At 37.4% G+C, this 23,865-nt stretch overlaps 1 protein-coding gene across 1 annotated transcript in view; it reads left to right on the top strand.

Moving 5' to 3' along the window:
• tweek (transmembrane protein KIAA1109 homolog tweek) overlaps positions 1-23,865 on the top strand; it is an 806,203-nt gene that overhangs the window by 117,261 nt on the left and 665,077 nt on the right. Inside the window, 1 exon segment of the mRNA XM_090388226.1 lies at positions 8,843-9,000. Coding sequence (XP_090244352.1) covers positions 8,843-9,000 — 158 coding nt within the window.

Genomic DNA, 23,865 nt, shown 5'->3' with positions numbered 1-23,865 from the left:
CAGCATTTAAGGTATCATCATTGGATATTTGAGAGGTTGGTGCTGTTTGTACAGAGCCATATTAAAGCTTCTCAAACTGTAAGCTATAGTTCAGTGTGCTATCATTGGCAAAACCATTATCTAATTGATCCAGATGCCTCCCAGATAGTTATGAATAGGTTTGCTCCTGGGGCATTTAGCAGTCAGCCTGCAAACAGTTTTAAATTTGTGCCCTTGAAATGTAAGGAAAACATTTAAAACACCCCCCCCCCCCCATGTGATGAGAGTCCTTAATCACCTAGGGGGGGGTTAAAGTTTGTGACCTGAGTATAAAAGGGTGGTGGTACAGTGTTAAAAATTTCTCTACTTAACGTATAACACTTCAAATAGTAACCCACCAAGTTTCATGCAGTTTCAAGCCGACCGGGCTAGCCGAGTGGGTAAAGTACCTGCCCGGCAACCCAAAGGTCGCGGGTTCGATTCCCGCCTCGGGCTTGTATCAGAGTACTGCAAAAACCTTGGGAGGTGCAATATGGCCACAGAAGCCGATGCGCCAACAACTACCAAACCAAAAAAAAAAAAAAAAAAAAACCATGCAGTTTCAATAAGGTCTTTTGAATTACAGATCCTGAAGTCAACAAAGTTGTGTGAATGAGGAAAGATGGACAAAATCATTCATCATGCAAGTCATTCAATATTTGAGAAAAAGAGGACTAATGCCAAAGCAGTTCATGAGGATATGGTTACAACATTTTGTGGGGCTGCCCCTTCCTGTTTCACTAAGAAGTGGACAGCAGATTTTAAACGGATTTTAGGACAGGTGAGCCTGGAAGATGAGCCATGCTGTTGAAGACCTACAACTTCAATCACTCCAGAAGTTGTTAACAGTGTGCATGAGCCTGGAAGATGGTCCACACGGTAGAAGACCTGCAGCTTGGACCATTAGCATTAGCTGTTGCTAACTTCTATCACTCTAGAGGTTGACAGTGTGCATGAGCCTGGAAGATGACCCATGCTGTAAAAGACCTGCAACTTCTATCACTCCAGAAGTTGACAGTGTGCATGATCTGGTGATGAGTGATCTTTGAGTTACAGTTCAGTACATTTCAAGCTTCTTGGATCTGATCTGAATGTGTGTATCACCTAATAACAAGGTTCTTGATATGAAAAAGGTGTCAGAACAATGGGTACCAAAGTTTGACTTTTAAAAGAAGTGGCCTAATTAGGTCAAGATGTAGACTTCTGTAGCTGCTGCAAATGGATAAGTTTTCCTTGAAATTTTATCGTATTTTTGATTAGTTAATGTATTAATTTGTGTTTTACAAATAGATTAAATAGGCTTAGTAGCTGTTAGCTTATTTTTTAAATTTAGCTAGTGTTTTTTAAAATTACAACTTGCTATTCATACCGCTATCCTGCTGGTGTTTTGGTGGGAATATCGTAGTGTGACCAGTTGTTCAGAAAAATAGTAGGGTTTAAATTGTAATAAATAAGTATTTTGAAGGTTTCAATCACATTTTTGACATAAATCTTTTGTATTTTATTGTATTTTTGATTAGTTAGCATATTAATTTGTGTTTTACAAATAGATTAAACAGGCTTAGTAGTGTTTGTTAGCGTATATTTTAAATTTAGCTAGTGACTTTGTAAGTTACAGCTCATTACTCATACTGCTCTAGTAGTGGTGTTTTGGCTGGAATATCATAGCATAACCAGTAGCGCAGAATAATAGTAGGGTTTTAGCATTAGCATTAGTTGAGGCATATGATGCAAGAAAGCAAGCTTATATAGTGTGCATGATCTGGTGATGAGTGATCATCAGCCCAAAAAAAAAAAAAAAACCACCTTCCCATTTCACCCATCTGGTCACTCCAAATGTATGTTTAGTTCAGCCTTAAATTTATTTAAGCTGTCAATTTCTCAACTTCCACAACAACAGATGGAGGTCTGTTCCAGCAATCAGCTACCTGCTGGCTAAAGGCAAACTTCCGCACATCTATTTTACAACTGTCTTTCCTCAATTTGAATCTATGACCCTCAGGTTCTTAATCTGAGCAAGTGGAAGTATCCTGTCAGTATTGAGCCTGCTCAAACCATTCAAGGCCTTATACACATTGATCAGATTACCTTGCTGTTTTAATTGTAATAATTAAGTATTTTGAAGATTTTAATCATTTTTTGGGCATATATCTTTTGTATTTAGCTATGGATATAACTAATTTAACATTGTTATCATTACGGTTTAGCATAACTTGATAATGTATATCTCGAACTTGATAGCTAAGGTATAATGTAAAACTATAAAATGGAATATGTATTACTGCATTAGCTTAGTATAGTATTGCATAGTCAAGTATAGTACGGTAATCAATTAAATTTATTAACCTTATTAATTTTCATTGTTAATTAATTAAATTGTATTTAAATGGAAATTATGCCCGGACTAGAGCAGCAAAGCAATGTGCACAAAGTAGTGGGAGTGCTGTGGCTCGGGGGAGAGCCAAAGGGGGTGATTCTCCAATGCATCACAGCCTAAAAAAATGTGCAACTTGTGAAATGTTTGCCAGCCTTTCTGGAACAGGGCATGATATTCCCAAGGGAGATGTCTTTGTGTGTGCTCGATGTAAGTAGTGTGAAGAAGTTCGGTGCCAACTCAGATAGATACCTCGAAGGACTTAAATTTGGGGATCCATCAAGCTCTCAACTGCACACATCAATGCCAGAGCTTGCACTTGATCATCAGGCAACACAGTGGCAATCTTCAGGGCAGAATGCACTGGTCCCACAGGAACTAGTTATTGTCGGTGATTCTATTGTCAGGGAGACGGGAAATATATTGTGCAAAAAGGATAGGTGGAATAGGACCAGGATATATCTGCCAGGGGCAAAAGTCCATGATGTTGTTCAGTAGATGTCATCTTTTAAAGGCACAAAGGGTGATATTGTTGTACACGTTGGCACGAATGACATTAAGAGTAGATTTGCGGACCTACTTAACACATATATGGCAATGTTGAAAAATAATCATGAGTTAGGGTTAAATTTGAAAGTGTTTGCAATTCTGCCCAGACACAATAGGAAGGAGTATATGATGAGAACCTTGTCAATCAATGACAAGGTTTGAGAGATTGTGCAAGGCTCATGGGGAAGAATTTTTCTCAGCACGGTTTGTGCTTGTTAACAGGAGAGATTGTTTCTACAGGGATGGGATATACTTAAATAGAAAGGGGTGCAAGAATATTTGCTAATGCTGTCGAGGCAGTCTTAGGTGTGTTGGAAACCTTCTAGCTTAGGGGGGGGGGGTTTCACAGACTAATAGTTTAACGGCAGCCACAGGCAGAGGGGAAAGTAATTCTTGCACTGCTTCTATTGGAATGAGCAGCAGCCTGGAAAGCGAGGTACTGGGGATTTCAGGGGCTGCTGGAGGTCATCATGGAACAAGCAAATACATGGGTTGTGTTAGTGTAACTAAGAGTAGGAATAGGTACATGTATACTTGCATGTACACCAATGCTAGGAGTATAGTAAATAAATTTGATGAATTTCAGGAGCTGGTGAAGATAACAAAGACTGATGTTGTTGGGATATCAGAGACATGGTGTCACACAGATATATGGAATTTAGGGAAAACATTGTGTACAGAAAGGATAGACAGGATAGAAGAGGAGGAGAGTGCTGCTGTTATTTAAGAAACACATCAAATCTAAGGAAGTGCATCCAGTTAACATGGGTGACAATTCAGTGTTGAATCAGTTTGGTCTGACTTAAGCACTGGGAAAACCAAGTTGAGAGTAGGAGTGTGTTATAGGCCTAATGACCCTGATAAGGACAACGAACAGCTGTACAGGGAAATAGAGTGGTCAGGTCATTAAATTAGATTATCTTATAATGGGGGATTTTAACTTCCCAGATATAGACTGGAACTTGTGGGTGGGTCACTCACACACTAGCAAGACTTGTGGATTTATTGAATGATTGTTTTCTATAGCAGCATGTTTGAGAGGGAACCAGAGGGAGAAATACTCTTGATCTGATTATCAGCAGTGATTCTTCACGCCTTAAGAATCTGCAGATAAAGGAACCGCCAGGTGGCTGTGATCGCAGTGTACTGATGTGGGATTTACTTAAAGATGTTACTACCATTAGGGGTAAAGGGAAGGGTTTTTGCTTTTGTAAAAGTGACTACAGTGGTCTCAGAGATTTTTTAAATTCTATACAGTGGACCAACTGATGATGTTACCAAGAGCAAATTCTAAATGAGAAGCATTCAATGAAGTAATCTTGGAAGCTACTAGGCTTTTCATACCAGTTAAGAAATACTGTTCAAGGTTTAGGCCCAAATGGATGTCAGATGAACTAATGAGACATGTGGCAGAGAAGAAAAATGCATGGTATGCATATAAATTATCAGGCGACACAGAAGCCTAATGTAAATATAAGCTAGTCTGTAATCAAGTCACAAAGGAGATTAGGCAAGCAAAAGCAGATTATGAAAAATCTTTGGAAATTTTTTATATAAACTCTAAAAGGAAGGGGATGAATTAGATTGGTACACTTGATATCAATGGATTTATGATAGATGATCATTCTCAGATAGCTGCCAAACTAAATGAGTATTTTGCATTCACACATGAGTTATTCAAGGAGGAGATGGCTAGATGTTTATCAAACTCTAAGAGGGAGTTAAATGATTTTGTGATAACTGAGAGCAAAGTGGAGGAGAAATTGTTGAAGTTCTGCAAACATTAGAAAGGTACCTGGGGCGGATGGGATCTATCCAGTTATATTAAGGGAGGTGGCAAAGGAAATAAGCAAACCCTTAGCCATAATTATGAGAGCATCCTTGGAGTCAGGGGAAGTCCCCATGGACTGGAGATGTGCAAATGTATCTCCAATTCACAAAGGGGGGGGATCACAGGGTGACACGAGTAATTACAGACCTGTTAGTTTGACTTCTGTTCCAGGGAAAATAATGGAGTCACTGGTTAAAGAAGCATTGCAGGATCATCTAGACAAAGACAGCAGTAATAAGTAACAATTCAGAAACAGCATGAGTTTGTTAAGGGGAAGTCTTGTCTGACAAATTTGATTGGATACTATTAAGTTATGTGGTCACAAAGGAACTGGATACAAAAAATAATTTTGATATCGTATACTTGGATTTTAGGAAACTGGTTTTTGATATTGTGGTACACGCAAGACTGTTTTACAAATTGGAGCAGAATGGCATTAAGAACAAGTTGAGGATAAATGGGCCTGTTGTACTGGAATCCATAGGATATAAATGATGATTAGGTGTTTAGCCAGTAAAATAATATCTTTAATATAAATAGATACTGAATATCTTTAATTACAAATAGTAATTAAAAATAATTACAAATAGATACTGTAGCTTTCAAGACAAATTGTGTCTTTTCTTCAACAGAAAATGGAAACTTTAGAATTAAAATTATTCTAACAGACACAGTTGTGCGTGCAGTCAGGCGTATGAGGGCACGAGGTAGGTTATTCAATCATTAAACTGGTGTTTATTGTTGCTGCATGGATTGTGCATAGTTTTTCTCCAGCGCTTGTCTAAACCTAAAACGGTTGTCTCTAAGATGGTGTGTAGTCTCATGCTTTTGCAGCGGTTCAAGGCTATCGAATTACACAATATATTGAGTGACTCTAACCAGAAGCAGTGGCGAAAGTGTCGGGAGTGGTCAATTATTTCATAGTTGTGCTTGGGATTGAGGTCGTGGTGGGTGGACCAGAAGTGTTCCGCGATTGCAGACTGGTTGGTCTCAGCAAGGCGAATCGCTCTGTCGTGTCCTGCAAGGTGGTCTCTAAGACATCTTGAAGTCTTTTCTCTGTAGCAGCTGTCTTTGCAGGCTATGCGGTCTATTACACTGCTGTGTAAGAGAGGGGTGACCGGGGTCTTTACATTGGGAACTAGAGAACGTAAGTTTCTTACGTTCTCTAGTTTCCAATGTAAAGTAAATTCTAGTAATGTAATGTAAATTCTAGTTTCGTCACCAGAGGCGGTGACGAAAGTGTCGGGATAGGTCAATTATTTTCTAGTCTCGCTTGGGATTTCGCCACCGCCTCTAGTTAGTCACTCAATATATTGTGTAATTCGAGAGCCATGAACTGCTGCAAAGGCATGAGACTACACCCCTATCTTAGAGACAACTGTTTTAGGTTTAGACAAGTACTGGAGAGAAACTATGCACGTCCATGCAGCAACAATAAACACCAGTTTAATGATTGAATGACCTACCTCGTGCCCTCGCACACCTCACTGCATGAAAAACTGTGTCTGTTAGAATAATTTTATCTCTAAAGTTTCCATTTTCTGTTGAAGAAGAGACACGATTTGTCTCAAAAGGTACAGTATCTATTTGTAATAAAAGATATTCAGTATCTATTTTATATTAAAGATATTATTTTACTGACTAAACACCTAATCATCATTTATAAGAACAAGTTGCTACACTGGACACTGCTCTTCGTGGTACATCGAACCCTTCGTGGTACACTGAACCCTGGAACCCTGAGGGACTCCACTAATGTTATTAGTGGAGTCCCTCAGGGTTCGGTGTTGGGCCCATTGTTGTTTTTGGTATTTATCAGTGATATCGATGAAGGTATATAAGGGTTAATGTCTAAGTTTACTGACAATACAAAAGTTGGCAGGGTTTTTAATGATAGTATGCTACTGTAACAGGATCTGGAAAAGGTGAACAGATGGGCTGAGCGGTGACAACTGAAGTTTACCATTAACAAATGTAAAGTACTGTTTATGGGTAGGAGTAACCCCGGTATAATGTATCAGCTGTGTGGTACTGCACTCAGGGTAGTGGAGAATGAAAAGGACCTGGGGTAATTGTGCAGTCAGATATGAAGTTTTCTGAGCAGTGCAGACAGGCTGCAAGAGTAGCTCATGGTGTCTTGTCAACGGTTTACAGGAATTTTGCTTGCAGGGATAAGAGGGTGATTGGCCCCTTGTATGAGGCGATGGTGGTCTCCATAGCCGAGTGGTCAGGAGCGGGAGTGCAGTAGCACACGCTCTTTGAGTAGACTGGGGTTCAAGCCCCTGTCTGCTGAATATGGTCGATCTGCCAATTCCGCACTGGACCAGCGTGGCAGATTATGGTCCATTTCCCTCAGCATGAATTGTTGAGGAGGCTTCCATCCTGCAGTGGGTTGATAATGGCTGCACTTTATTTATTTTATGAGGCGATGGTCAGGCCACACCTTGAGTACTGCATACTGGTCTGAGGCCTCATTTTAGGAAAGATGTAGAACTGCTGGAATGAGTACAGAGAAGGGCAATGAGATTGGCAAGTGGAACAAAGGATTGATGTTACCAAGAAAGGCTTAAGTTGTGCAAATTGCAGCTTCTGGAGGCTAGGCACATGTGAGATGATCTAATTGAGGTGTCTTATATGCCTCAGTGGTTTGAATGGTTTGAGCAAGCTCAATGCTAATGGGATTCTTCCTCTTGCTCAGATTACTCACCCGAAGGGACATAAATTCAAATTGAGGAAAGACAACTGTAGAATAGATGTGCGGAAATTCACCTTTAGCCTGCGGGTGGTTGATAGTTGGAACAAACTTCCTTCTGTTGTAGTGGAGGTCAACAACTTAAATAAGTTCAAGGCAGAACTAGACAAGCATTCAGAGTGAATGGGTGGATGAAATGGGAGGTGTTTTTATTTTATTTTTTTCTTGCTGATGTTATATAAGCTTGCTTTCTTGCATCATATGCCTCTACTAATGCTAAGACCTGTAACTTCTCTCACTCCAGAAGTTGATAGTTGCATGATCTGGTGATGAGTGATGTTTGAGTTACAGTTCATTACATTTTCAGCCTCTTGGAATGTGTGTATCACTTAATAACAGAGGTTCTCTTCATGAAAAAGGTGTCAGAACAATTGGTACCAAAGTTGTTGACAGCAGATCAAAAATGGACAAGAGTTGTCAAGTCAAGTGAACATTTGCATCATTTTTAAGCAAATACAGCAAATTTCCTTGTAATATTTTTGACCATGGATAAGATGTGGGTCTATTGCTTTCGACCAGAGACAAAGGAGCAGTCCACACAGCTCTTCTTACCTCTAAAGACAGTCAATTTTATTCCTTCTGCTGGCAAGGTGATGGCATCAGTTTTTTGGGATGCTGATTGAGTGTTGCTAGTGGTTTACCTTCAGAAAGGCCAGATAGCCACAGGGGTATATTATGCAGACCTTGTGAGGCGTTTGCATGTAAATATCATAAGCAAATGCCGAGAAAAACTCGGCAAAGGAGTCTTTTTGCACCAGGACAAAGTGCCTGTTCAAGTCTGTCATTGAACTGGTTGCACTGCATGAGTGCAGCTTTGAAATCTTGTAGATCCCCTGTATTCACCAGATCTAGCACCATTTGGACTTCTAATTTTAAAAAATTTAAAAAAATATATAGTTGGCATTCATTTTCCCACCAACAGTAACATCATTGCTGCTGTGGGTGTATTCCTGGGGGCCCAAGAGAAATCTTTCTTCCCAGCTGGAATGTATTTGTATCAGAATTGGTTTTTATATATATATATATATATATATATATATATATATATATATATATATATATATATATATATATATCTATTTTAAGAAAGAAATTTTTATTTATTTAGTGCCTGTTTATTAAGTCATATAAGTGGAACCAACATATTCTCTCCGAAATTAGAAACTTAGTTTTATTAGGTATTTTGTGTGGTTTTTTTTTTTTTATCACTGTATAATACTATTAATGGCTGTTATGTAGTTGTACTTTATTATGATTCCTATCTAATATTTGTAGATCTGATTTCTGCATTTAATTGCTCAATACTTTATTTTTGTAGGGTGAGAGTATAGATATGTCAATATATCTTCCTGAGGCAAGCACTAACAGAGATATCACTCTAATGCTAGAAAGATGTGCCAGACTTACAAATAGAGATGGTTCTTTATTTCAAATGAACCAGAATGATCGTAAATGGCGCAACATGGCAAAAAGAAGGTAATTATCCTTTTATTAGTTATATTTTTATTTTATTACAGTTGGATCAAAGTTTTAACATTTCATTTAAATTTGCAATGATTGTAGCACGAGTTAATTTGCTTTCTGATCTGAAGCTATTCTTTCATTTTCTGATGTAATATCTTTACATATGAGAATTGAGAAAAGAATGGCCATATGTCCATTTATCATCTGTGGTATTGACCTTAGATGGTGCTTATGTTGTTTAGAGGATAGGTTTGATATTGTTTACAACAGTCATATCAGGCAGTAAAATTCCTTATTGTTAGAAGTGTAGTATATAGGTGAACTGTAGATGTTTTGACTAATAAGCACTCTAAACCATATTCATGAAAATTTAAAACTCACAAATCAAGTTTGATATCGTACATGGGCATGGCACTACCAAATGTGCCTTTAGTTTATGTGAAGCCTGCAGAAAAAAAACATTCTTATACTGAACTATTATTCAATGAGTGAAAGCATTTAATACATTCATAGCAGTGTGACCCATGTCTTATAGTGGTTGGCTTGGCATTGAAGCCTGAATGTGCACAAGACTGTAGCATGAGTATCACTAGCGTGTCTCCCTCCAAAAAAATAAATAAAATATAAAACAAAAACAAGCATACTCTGACAAAGTATGACCTAAATGGTGTTGAAATCAGGGACACTGGGTCCATTGCCCATTGTTCATGACAGTGCAAGAAATTGAAGCTGAAAGGATGAAGATTTGATGACATTCCTACCTTCTAATAGAGTGCAACAACAGAACTCATTCATCTCTATAGTTTATGACTTTCAATGAGCTTCCAGATGTGGCAGGAACATGCAGGACACTTGCATATCATAATAGGAGAAACTACTTGAAAGGTGGGTCACTTAAAAAATGTATGTACCCTAATTTTTTTTTATAAAAATAGACTTTGACCATTTTGATCAGACCTTTTAGGTATGTTAATGCCTCTTTTAAGTATTAAGTTTCTTTGACTCTTCAGGAAATCATAAAATGTAAGAAACCTGCTTATTTTTCTGGCAAAATCAGGTGACATACATATTTTTAGCTTTAAACTGTTTCATCATTATTAATAACAAATTTGCTTTAATCTGACAATACATACGGTAATAATTTTAAATGTTAAGCCCATGAAAATGCAACTAACTTTGAGTAATAGATTGCTATAACGTGAAATTTTCAAGTTTTTTTTTATTTGTCATTATTCAATTTGTCACAGAAAAATTTAAAATTATTGAACTTGCTTCCAGAATTCCCCCCCCCCCCCAGTCTGTTTTAAATGCTTCTTAGCTATGACATTCAGTGTGCAAACATTGCTCCCAACATTCACATACCCAATCTCCCTGAACACAAGTTTTCCCAAGCTTCCATACTGTAGTTTTTGATGGTGCTTTATTGACAGCAAATATCCTATGGAAATCATGAGTAGTTCTTCCCAGAACATGCACTCTTCTGTGCTGAACACCATGTTCATTTACCACTTGCACCAAGTTTTCAGTAATGACTACTGTTCACATGATCATGTTTTCAGATATATATATATATATTTTTTATAAGCGTATATAAGCCGACCGGGCTAGCCGAGTGGGTAAAGTACCTGCCCGGCAACCCAAGGTCGCGGGTTCGATTCCCGCCTCGGGCTTGGATCAAAGTACTGCAAAAACCTTGGGAGGTGCAATATGGCCATAGAAGCCGATGCGCCAACAACTACCAAATCAAAAAAAAAAAAAAAAAAAAAAATAAGCGTATATACAAATGGAAACAAGTAATATTAAGTACAAGTTTGTGCAAAAACAGCATGTTAGTATGCAGCAAACTCTAAAATATCTAAAAAGCATTGTTTTAGTTATATCTCATATTGTGAATACCTTCACAGTGAGTTGCCATAATATTACACTATTTCAAATAAGTAATGCTTTGCCAACGGAGAAGACTGATAACTAAAACGATGCCATTTTTAGCTATTTTTTAGAGTTTGCTGCGTACTAATATACTGCTTTTGCACAAACTTGAACATTGTCAAATTCTTTCGCAACTTGAGGCTTAAACATGTCTGCTGACGAGGCTAGTAGGGGCCAGACGTGTTCAAAGCCGCTAAGTGGATTTTTCTTAGTTATTGATTTGAAATTATTGTTTTTCTAAAACGTTTGATTTAAATTTAGTAGTATAGCATTATTTTGTGATTTTCTGATTAATTTGGAGTATTTATTCTTTACTCGACCTTGCAATGCATAAAAGTATCGGTAAGGGTATCCACGTGTTACAAGTCGCAACTCCGCTGAACGAGAAGTTTTTTTAGCCATATTTAGCCGTTTATTGAATATTTTTTAGATCAAATTATTTTTTGCAAGTAGCTTATAGACCTAGTAAGGATCGTTAGTTTATTCTGAATTGAGACAGTGAGATTTGAAAGTTAATTAATACTTAAGTGTCCATAGATTACCGTTCGTAACTTCCCGCCTTTGTCTTTGTCATACGATCGTTATATATCGAATCTAGATAGCATTAGTATAGTATAGGTTATAATATTTTCAGTGATCGGTAAAATCTATTAACTTGTTGAACTTCGTTGGTATTTAAATTGTACTTTTAACTAAATACATATACCGACTTAGATTACAAAAGTAACATAATTAATTAATACATAACTGATACGGATGTTATATAAAGGGAACTCGGAGATAATTAATACTTGACACTAAAAAATATATATCCCGTTATAATTTAGGGAGATAAGTTAGGGTTATAAACTGAAATTGAAATTTTATTTAAATTAAAAGAAATCATGACTCAGACCAGAGCAGCAAAACAAAAGGCTCAAGCTAATGGAAGTGCTGTGGTTCAGAGGAGAACTGAGGGGGGCAGTTGCCTTCTGAATCACAGCCTTCTAAAATGCACAGCTTGCATGATGTTTGTGGAGTATTCAGGTACGGGACATGATATTGCCATGGGGGATGTCTTTGTGTGTGCGCGATGCAAGGAGTGTATCGAAATCAGGCAACAACTCAGTGTTCTTATGGGCCTATATGAGAGCTTGAAGGACAGGGTGGATGCCCTCGAAGGAACTAAATTGAGGGGCCCATCAAGCTCTCAGCTGCCCACATCAACGCCAGAGCTTGCACTTGGTCATCGCGCAATACAGCGGCAACCCCCAAGGCAGAATGCGCTGGTCCCAAAGGAACTAGTAGTTGTTGGTGACTCTATTGTGAGGGAAACGGGGAACATGCTTTGCAAAAAGGATAGGTGGAACAGGACCAGGGTATGTCCCAGGGGCAAAGGTTGATGACGTTGTAGAGCAGATATCATCTTTTAAGGGCACAAAAGGTGATATAGTTGTACACGTTGGCACTAATGATATCAAGAGTAGGAGCCCGGCAGAATTGCTTAACAAGTACAGGTCACTGTTGAAAAAAAGCCATGAAATAGGGTTGAATTTGAAAGTGTCTGCAATTCTGCCCAGACACGATAGGAGGGAGCATATGATGAGAGCCTTGTCGATCAGCTCAGCCCTGGAAAGATTGTGCAAGGCTCAAGGGGTAGAATTTTTTTCAGCCTGGACTGTACTTGTTAACAGGAGAGATTGCTTCTACAGGGATGGGATACACTTAAATAGAAAGGGTGCAAGAATATTTGCTGATGCTATCGAGGCAGTGTTAGGTGGGTCGGAAAACTGCTAGCTTGGGGGGAGACAAAGATGAATAGATTAACAGTAGCCATTGGCAGAGGTGAAAGAGATTCTTGCACTGCTTCTATTGGAATGAGCAGAAGCCTGAAAAACAAGATGAAGGATATTTCAGAGACTGCTGGGAGTCATTGCGGTACAAGTAAACACATGGGTTGTGTTAGGGTAGCTAAGAATAGAAATAGGTGCATGTATACTTGCGTGTACACCAATGCTAGGAGTTTAGTAAATAAATTTGATGAATTTGAGGTATTGCTCAAAACATAAAAGGCAGATATTGTTGGGAAATCAGAGACGTGGTGTCACACAGATATAAGGAATGCAGAACTGGAATTTGGGGAGTACAACTTCTACAGAAAGGATAGACTGGATAGGAAGGGAGGAGGGGTTATGCTATTAGTTAAGAAATACATAAAATCCAAGGAAGTGAAGCCAGTGGACATCGCTGGACAGCGCAGTGTCGAGTCAGTTTGGTGTGACATAAGCATTGGGAGATCAAAATTGAGAGTAGGAGTGTGCTATAGGCCTAATGACTCTGATGAGTATAATAAGAAACTGTACAGGGAAATAGAGTGGGCCAGTAAATCAGAGAGTCTTATAAAGGGAGATTTTAATTTCCCAGATATTGACTGGAATTTGGGGGCTGGTCACTCACACACTAGCAAGACTTTTGTGGATTTATTGGATGATTGTTTTCTACATCAGCATGTTCGGGAGGCAACTAGAGGAGTAATACTCTTGATTTGATTATCAGCAGTGATTCTTCATGCATTAAGAATCTGCAGATAAATGAACCACTAGGTGGCAGTGATCACAGTGTGCTGAAGTGGGATTTACTCAAAGAGGTAACTACCATTAGGGGTAAAGGGAAGGGTTATTGCTTTCGTAAAGGCGACTACGATGGACTGAGACAGTATTTAAATTCTATACAGTGGGACCAACTGATGATGTTACCAACAGCAAATGCAAAATGGGAAGCATTCAAAGAACTTATCTTGGAAGCTACTAGGCTTTACATACCAACTAAGAAATATTGTTCAAGGTTTAGGCCTAAATGGATGTCAGATGAACTGATGAGGCATATGGCAGAGAAGAAACATGCATGGGATACATACAAATTAACACATGACACAGAAGCCTATGATAGATACAAGTTGATCTGTAATTGATCTCATAGTGTATTGTCAAGTTACAAAGGAGGTTAGGCAGGCGAAGGCAGATTACGAGAAATTTTTGGCAAGGGATGCAAAGAAAAACAGCAAAGAGTTCTTTACTTGTGTAAACTCTAGAAATAAGGGGATGAATCAGATTGGTCCACTTGAATATCGATGGGTCAACTGTTGATGATCCTGCTCAGGTAGTTAACAAACTAAATGAATATTTTGCATCGACATTCAGACATGAGGAGTTATTTAGCGAGGGAAAAGCCAGAGGTGTATTCAACTCTAGCAGTAAGCTAGAGAATCTTGTAATAACTGAAAGAGGAGAAATTGCTGAAGATAAACACAAGAAAGGCACCCGGGGTGGATGGGATCTATCCAGTTATATTAAAGGAGGCAGCAGAGGAAGTAAGCAAACCCTTAGCCATAATTATGAGAGCTTCCTTGGACTCAGGGGAGGTACCCACAGACTGGAGATGTGCAAATGTGACCCCAATTCACAAAGGAGGATCAAAGGCTGACACAAGTAATTATAGACCTGTGAGTTTAACTTCTGTTCCAGGAAAATTAATGGAGGCACTAGTTAAAGAAGCACTGCAGGATCATTTAGACAAGACTTCAGTATAGCTCGGACACAGCATGGTTTTGTTAAGGGGAAGTCTTGCCTGACCAATTTGATTGGATATTATGATGCAGTCACAAAGGAACTGGATGCAGGGAATAACTTTGATATTATATACTTGGATCTTAGAAAGGCTTTTGATACTGTTGCACATGGAAGTCTGCTGCACAAATTGGAGCAGTGTGACATTGGAGGCAAATTGCTACTGTGGATAAAGAGGTGGCTGAGGGGGAGCAGACAGAGAGTGGTAATCAATGGACACTGCTTGTCGTGGACTAATGTTATTAGTGGAGTCCCTCAGGGCTCAGTGTTGGGTCCATTATTGTTTTCTGTATTCATAAATGATATTGATGATGGTATATCAAGCTTAATGTCGAAGTTTGCGGACAAAAGAAAGGTAGGCAGGGTTGTCAAGGACACTACTGACATTATGCTGCTGCAACAGGATCTGGAAAGGTTCAGCAGATGGGCTGAGAGGTGGCAAATGAAGTTTAACATTGACAAATGTAAAGTACTACACATAGGAAACAGCAACCCCAGAGCAACGTATCAATTCTGTGGTACTACACTGACAGTGGTAGAGAATGAAAGGGACCTGGCGGGTGGTTGTGCAGGCAGATATGAAGTTCTCTGAGCAGTGCAGACAGGCTGCAAGAGTAGCTCATAGTGTATTGTCAATGATATATAGGAATTTTTCTAGCAGGGATAAGGAGGTGATTATTCCCTTGTATAAGGCAATGGTCAGGCTGCACCTAGAGTACTGTATACAGGTCTGGAGGCCTCATTCAAGAAGGATGTAGAGCTGCTGGAACGAGAAGGGCAACAAGATTAGTGAATGGAACAAAGGGTTGCTCTTAAGAAGAAAGGCTTTAGTTTTGCAAATTACAGTGTCTGGAGACTAGGCACCAGCGAGGTGATCTGATAGAGGTGTATAAAGCCTTGAATGGTTTGAGCATGCTCAATGCTGATGGGATTCTTCTTCTCGCTAAGAATAATCACCTGAGAGGGCATAAATTCAAATTGAGGAAAGACAGATGTGTAGGATAGACGTGTGGAAATTTGCCTTTAGCCAGCGGGTGGTTGGTTGGTGGAACAGACTTCCATCCCTTGTGGTGGAGGTTGATAGCCTAAATAAGTTTAAGGCTCAGCTGGACAGGTATTTTGAACGAACAGAGGGGTGAAGTGGAAGTGGTTTTTTTTTTTTTTTTGGCTGATGCTGCATAAGCTTGCTTTCTTGCATCAAATGCCTCTCCTAATGCTAAATTCTAATTCTAAAACCTCAAAAGTGCTTTAGTAATATTAAGTGTTATTTGTAGACTCAAATAATATTTTCTGACCTAATTCTGTTGAGGTTGCTGATTTTAATTTAATATTGTGGCTAACTTTTAGATCTAATGGCTAAACACAATTTTATTTCCCACCTGATGGGATTATCAAAAACTATTGTCATTTTCCCCCCCAAAACATCAGAATTTTGGGTAAATGGGTATCAAAATATCTGCTGTAGTGCTCCTAATTGACATATGGAATATATCATAAATTGTATTTTCTAAGTAATCTACAATTATCGAATTGTATTTTATAGTAATGATAAAATTGTAGGCTTTCTAATTGTTAATTTATCATTAATGTGTTATTATTAATGCAACATTTTTTCAGATGTTAAATTAGTGTGTCAACGATCTTTATTCCTTCTATAATTTTTCCTTTATGTAAATAAATTTTAAATTATGAATCAGAGACAGTAAACCACTAACTTTTACTTGAAAATGCATGATGCTTATTTTAGTATTAAAATTGATGACCAAGACAAATATGGGTTTCCCTTTATGTCTGTCACACGTGTTGAAGATGTGAGAAAGTCGATTAATGGAAGATGAAAATCACTTGAATTGGGTGTAGCTGTGTGTTCAGAGTGAGCTCAGAGAACACATCAGATTGGTGAAGGCACAATATGTTAGGATATTTTGCAATGTATAAGTCATATCTAAATATTTCATAATATAAAGGTCTTCATTGTAGCCTAGTTAGCACGATACATTGTTGGCTGCCACTTGTTTGAAGAAGTCTGTGTTCGATTCTTGTTGATGACTAGAAGAATTTCTAAAGTCCTCTTCATTCAAGTCTGTAGTTAGATGAATTCAGGTGAAGGGTGTAGATTTTTTCCCTGTGAGTTATTCTGTATTTTTTAGTCTGCAACTTGCAAATTGGTTCACACGCGCGCACACACACACACACACACACACACACACACACACACACACACACACACACACACACACACACACACACACACACAATACACTTATGGTTATGAGTGCATGTTTGGACCATTAATAATATATATATACATATACAGTGCTTTTTTTGGGACAGTATGCAACGGTACAGCGTACCGGCACCTTTATTAACGGTGAAGTGTGACATTTGGATGCAATATACTTCGAAATTTGTAATAATATTCCGTAAAATTTTTTCGCATATTTACCCTATTCAAATAAGCTTAAAATTATTTAACTAAATTTGCATTTTTTACTGTCTATTGTTAAGATATTTTCTATATAAAACTGTATAACCGTTTTTATAATTCTAAATTACTCAGTCGGACCTCTGTTTAATGAAGTGCTTTTATAGCGAATTGTTTTGAGTTCCCCTTGGAAGTTACATTTAAAATACTTTTCGTTGAGCGAAGAAAATTTTTCATATAGCGAACGGATTAGGAGAGAATTACCTTGGTACGAACTGTTTGCATTTCTGGCCTTCAGGCAAGTAGTGTTGCTGCACGAATTAAGAGAGCTAAAATAAAACATTCTACAACTTAGTGGTACCTGGTAAAACCTATCAAGTTGTCGACCAGTCCCACATACGGAGGAGTTGCGCTAGTCAAGAGTGAGCAGATCAAGGTGTATTCCCAATGGGCTCTGCCCACCTTCTACTGCAGTGGTGTCCAACCTTTTCCCGTACAGGGACCATATTCAAAAAAATTCAAAGTTAATTTCTTTAGTGTGTTACATTTTCGATATCTTGTTGCATGTAAAAGTAAAATTGAAAATATTCGAAAATTTTATTAAGTACAATACACAATTACATTTACTGAACAAAACATTTATTGCAAATTTTTTAGATAATTAACAAAATTTAAAATGCTGTTTTAGTTCACTTTCCTCGGTTGGACACCTTTTGTGAATCAACTGTAAGTGCCCCATTCGAGAATTAGAAAAGTGATTTTCTTTTACCCCGATAAATAATCATCTGTTGTTTCGCGAAAGTGCATTATCCACATTTTTCCGTAAATTTTCCTTATCTCTGTTTACGTGATCACAGTACCTGAATATCCGAATGACACAGACATTTTGGACAGTTTCAAAAAAAAGAAAAGAAAAAAAAATTCAAATTTAAGAACTAGTGACAATACTGATGACGAGTGAAGGAAAATGAGGACTATGAAGGTATTAATTCTTCTAAACATGAATTGTTGGCATTTGGTGAAAGTGAAGTTAGAAAATTGTCAATTAGGTTACAGTTAAATGAAAGAGATGCAATTCATGGATTTTGGGGATACTTAATTCATAAGAAGGTTTCAGAAGAATTGAAGCATTTGATGAACTTTCTGAGTACGATACCAATTACATAGAGTGAATGTGAACGACGATTTTCACAAATGAATCTGATCGCCAGCCCAACCAGCACTTCGTTGATGACAAAAACAGTTTATTCACTACTGTTTCTTAAAATTGTAGGCCCACGGCTGACCCGCTTCGATCCAGCAAAATATGTTGATTCGTGGCTGCTTTGGAAACGTCATTCAGCAACCGACACACACAAAGAGGAAGAAAAGAAGTCGTCATAGGACAGGAGTCGGCAACCTGCGGCTTGCGAGCGGCATGCAGCTCTTTAACATGTAACTGCAGTTCTTTAACTTTACAGCTCACATGAAGCACAATTTGAAATGGAGTTAAGTGGACTTAAAAAATCAAGGACATGTGGTGTGCAAGACTAAAATGCCTTAAAAGTGAAACTGAGAATTTGGAGAGGCAAACGGCTGCCCTTGCAATTCTACAAAAATGGACAGCGATAGATGAGTTTAAAATGCAGACCAAATTGTGTTCGATGCATGGAGTAGCTTACTGGACCCATATATAAATTTGAAAATATCTGCGTTTGGATTTCTCTCAGTTTTTGGTTCGACGTATTTCTGTGAGCAAATATTTTTGAACATGAACTATAATACTTGCATGATGTTGAGAGACTCGCTCAAGAAGTTCATCAGCAAAAGTCACATTAATTTGTATCTAATTGGATGTTTGTTACGTTTTTTCGGTATTAATAAATAATATTTAAAAAAAAAAAAATATATATATATTTTTTTTTTAATAAACACCTTCCCACTCTATTCCATTTCTTAAAAACTCTCACCTTCCCCCCCCCCCCCCCAGCTTAAGCTTAGGTGTGGCTCTTCGGATTCTCTTTTTTTTTTTTTTTTTTTAATTAGATCAAAAATGGCTCTTCACTCAAAAAAGGTTGCTGGCCCCTGGCATAGGGTGTCGGATGAGAACTTAATAAAAATTTAAAATATTCTACCAAAACTTTATTATGAAATTATTTTTACTAATTATTTTTACTTATTTTATTATTTTTTACTTATTTTACTCACATTTTCGTTATTTTTTTATATACTTGAATAATAAATTTATGCTTAATAAACTGTGTTAATATACTTAATTTGTTGTTCTTATTCTAAAAACATTACTACTAATGTAACGATATCAGGAGAAAAAAAAAAAAAAAAAAATTGAGTACTTTTCATATCCTTTCAATTTTCAAATTTTCCTGATAGCAAAGAATGAGTACCAGCACCTATTTTTTTACAAAAAAAGCACTATATATATATATATAATGTTTCCTCTCCCTCCAACCTTTTACCTCATCCAAATCAATACATCAAGAATAGTCAAACTAAGACTTACTAATTCATATTGCAAATACACATGATCACAGCTCTAATGTTCATGATTTCTATTGATAACCTGCTGGCTCCAGCTTAATTTTTCTGATAGAATTCCAGTTATTCATTGCCTCAACCGCAACTTATCTCATTTGTCCTGATTATTCTATTTGCCATTCCTTCCTTCCTCTTTAAAGGTGGTGTATGCATATGCCCAACTTGATATTTCTTGTCAGAGCCTACCTAATCTGAATGTCCTCTTCTGATCATTTTAAGCTAAAAATATCTACCCCATTTTGTTAAATTCACTGTTCCCTCTGTTGTGCTCCCAATTCAACAAATCACTTAAAACGATTTGACTTTTTTTTTTTGTAATTCTTTCTGCAATCTAATTTTCCTTACAGTGAAATAATTTTCGTCAGTGATTTTAATACCTACAACTTCAGTTGGCTTCAATGTTCTAGTTATACTGACTCAACTGGTGGAAATGCAGAAGCTGTTGCTGTTACTAATGGCTACAAAAATAGTTTACTTACCTTTGAGAATACCAAGTAGTCCTAACTACACATTTGACAGTCTTGATTTTTTTCCTTACAACCCTTCAAAGCACACATTCACCTTTATACGTTTTTCTGTGGTTATCTCAGATCACATCTTAGTGATTGTCTTTTCCCCAGAACAACTTCTTTCCAGTGGCTTTTCTCATTGTTGTATCTTTTCACATTACAAGAATGAAAAATTGGATGATCTCAGTTACACTACTATAACAGTTAGTTGGACTACTGTCATAATATTTGCTCAGATCATCACTGAAATTATTCTGTATGGATGAAATTCTTTACAGTTCATACTGCTCTAACTCTGATCCATTATCTAAGTCACAAATTTCCAAAAAATAGGCTGAACCTGTTCAGGATAAGAATATAGCACCTGTGATAATATAAGAAAATTATCACCATTGGCTTGTCACCTTGAATAATTTATAATCATCACATGCATCTCTGCCACTGTGGTCATCACTTCTTTTGATTTTCATTTTGATTTATACCTTGAACAGGTATAAATCAAACAGGTATAAATCACATTTGACTTTTTTTTTTTGTAATTCTTTCTGCAATCTGATTTTCCTTACAGTGAAATAATTTTCCTCAGTGATTTTAATATCTACAACTCCAGTTGGTTTCAATGTTCTAGTTGTACTGACTCAACTGGTATTAGTATAAAAAGTTTAATAGCCTCCAGAATAGCTTCCTAGATTATCTCAAAATTTCAAGGCAATTAGTACATTAACACATTGTTTGAAGCAAGTTTCAAAGCTTGTATCTGTTTATATACCCCCCAGACGTCATGCATGAAAAACATAGATCTGTCAATGTTCTCTTGAAATGGTTAAATGGATTTTATATTAATGCATCCATCAGATATTAAGAATATTTCATTTCAAGCAGTGATGATATGATCACTATTTGCCAGTTTCCTTTGTTTGAAGATTCTTAATATCTGATGAATCCTTTCTGATAAAGTGATCAAGAATGGTTTGAGCTTTCTCAAACCATTCAAAGCCTTATACACCTCAATCAGATCACCTTGGAAATGCATACTCTCCAGATGCTGCAGTTTTCAGAGCTTAAACCTTTCTTGGTAACAGCAACCCTTTGTTCCACTCACTGATCTCGTTGCACTTCTCTGTTGTTGTTCCAACAGCTTCTGTATCCCTGCAAGAAAAATTCCTATATATCATTGACAAGACCTTACAGCCTGTTTGCACTGCTCAGAAAACAACATATATGATTGCACAATTACCCCCAGGTCTTTTTCATTCTCCACTACCTGAGTGTAGTCCACACATTTAGTATGTTACTCTGGGGTTACTGCTACCCATATGCAGCATTTTGCATTTGTCAATGTTAAACTTCAGTTGCCACCTCTCAGCCCATCTGCTCAAATTTTCCAGATCCTGTTGCAGTAGTGTACCATCTTTATTGTCATTAAGAACCCTACCAACCTTTGTATCGTCTGCAAACTTGGACATTAAGCCTGATATACCTTCATCAATATCATTGATAAATACAGAAAACAACAATGGATCCAACATTGAACTCTGGGGAACACCACTAATAACATTAGTCCATGAAGAGCAGTGTCCATTGATTACCACTCTGTCTTCTCCCACTCAACCATCTCTTTATCCATACAGCAACTTGCCGTTAATGCCATACTGCTCCAACTTCTACAGTGGTCTTCTGTGTGCAACAGTATCAAAACTTTTTTCCTGAGATCCAAGTATATGATATCAAAATTATTTTTTGCATCCAGTTCCTTTGTGATAACATCATAATAACTAATCAAATTGGTCAGACAAGACTTCCCCTTAACAAACCCATGCTGTGTCTGAACTATAACTGCAGTATTGTCTAGATGACCCTGCAGTGCTTCTTTACTAGTGACTCGATTATTTTCGCTGGAACAGAAATTAAACTAACAGATCTGTAATTATTCGTGTCACCTTTCGATTTCCCCTTTGTGAATTGGGGATACATTTGCACATCTCCAGTTCATGGGAACTTCCTCTGAGTCCAAGGATGCCCTCATAATTATGGCTAAGGGCCTGCTTGCTTCCTTTGTTGCCTCATTTAATGTAACTGGATAGATCTCATCCACCCAGGTGCTTTTCTTATGTTTAACTTCAACAATTTCTCCTCCACTTTTCTCTCAGTTATTACAAAATCATTTAACTCCCTGTTAGAGTTTGATAAACTTCTGGCCTCCACTTCCCTACAGCATTCTTCATGTGTGAATGTAGATGCAAAATACTCATTCAGTTTGTCAGCTATGTGAGCAGGATCACCACCAGTCAAACCATTGATATGAAGTGGACCAATCTGATTTATCCCCTTCCTTCTAGAGTTTACATAAGTAAGCATAATTGCACTTATTTTGATGAATGGTTAATTAAAAAATTGGCAAGTTTTTGAACATGTTAGTCATGTTTACTTAATTTTAACTTTTTGTTTACAGTTGGCTGTATTTTTTATATATGTGACCTGGACTACGAAAAGGTGGTTAATGTGTCAAGATATCGATTGAAGTTTTAGGTGATTTTTGTAGGAAAAAAATACGCTCTTTCCGATGAATCATATTCCAGGTCTCTAGCTTAATTTGGTGCTTCACAATTTGTACCTAATGATGGGGAATAAAAACTGAAAAACTTAAGAAATAAAAAATTGAACATACGTAATTTTTACTGTAAAAAGGTAGACATACAGTAATACTCATACAAAATTATCAAGTTTAAGAACAAATAGCACACATTCACGCTGGACATGAATGTGTTCGTCTTCTTCTTCAATTCTTTATTTGGTTCTGGGGCCACTTCATCTGCTTTGGAAGAATCTGTTACTAGGCTTCTGATGTTGTTATACAAGTACCACTGGCGATCCAGTGACAGTCCTCCTGGCTTGATTACCTTTGGCACCTTCCCATCCAATGGTTTTAATAGAAGAGTGAACTCATCAATGTCCTTAACTATCAGCAAATTTCCTTGCCTTCACTACTCCACTAGGGCAAATCATGAAGTGATGTTTTTTAGTAATCCCAGCTGACTGTTAAAAATTGCTTCAAGTATACATCCCATTCATACGAAGTCACTTGTCTGGCAGAGACAGACTTATTATGACCACCAGGAGAGGAGGTAATAACACAATTTATCAAGTTATTGCAGGTATCGATATTACTGACAGCATACTTTGCTTTAAAGATTCCAAACATCCGATCAGGACTAAACTTAGTATGACCAGTTAGGAGAAAATTGAGGAGAATACACTGCTGCATCCCTTTGCCACTCTCCACATTAGATATTGAAGCATTGTATTATTTTTAATTTGTCCCACACAGTTGTCTGCAAATAGGACAAGGGTCTCAGCTTCTTGAGACGTTTCCAGATAGTGTTGCAGCAAACTCACCACACAATTTGGACCTTTCCTATGTCTTGCCCTTTGCTCAAGAACAAGAGACTGATGTGGATGTCATAAAATAAAGCACATATCGCTGGGGTTTCTGTAAGTTGTTGCCCACCATGAGGAGAGGCCTGCGAGAGACATCTACCTTGCACGGAATCCTGTTTACTTTAACTGCTGTTTACTCAAAAACTTCTTTTCGCATATTAACCACCTTTTCGTAGTCCAGATAACATATTGCTCTGTATTTACACAATACTGTTTCATCCTTTTGTTGAAGTTGCTTTTTTAATGAATTTATGGATATAACTTATAACTCTTGGGTTCATTACAAACAAGTTCAACTGTATTACATAATTAAAATGGAAAAAAATATGTTAATTACACAATTTAATAATATTGATGAGTATGAGATTCAGAATATTTATTATCGAACATTTACCAAAACTGCTGATTAATACAAACACTTGAATTATCTTTTCTG

This window comes from Mastigoproctus giganteus, chromosome 2, assembly GCF_048544385.1.
Source record: "Mastigoproctus giganteus isolate SK-2022 chromosome 2, ASM4854438v1, whole genome shotgun sequence".
NCBI lineage: Eukaryota > Metazoa > Arthropoda > Arachnida > Uropygi > Thelyphonidae > Mastigoproctus > Mastigoproctus giganteus.
Note: the sequence above shows the minus strand (reverse complement) of the source record. Positions and strands in the feature narration are given on the sequence as shown.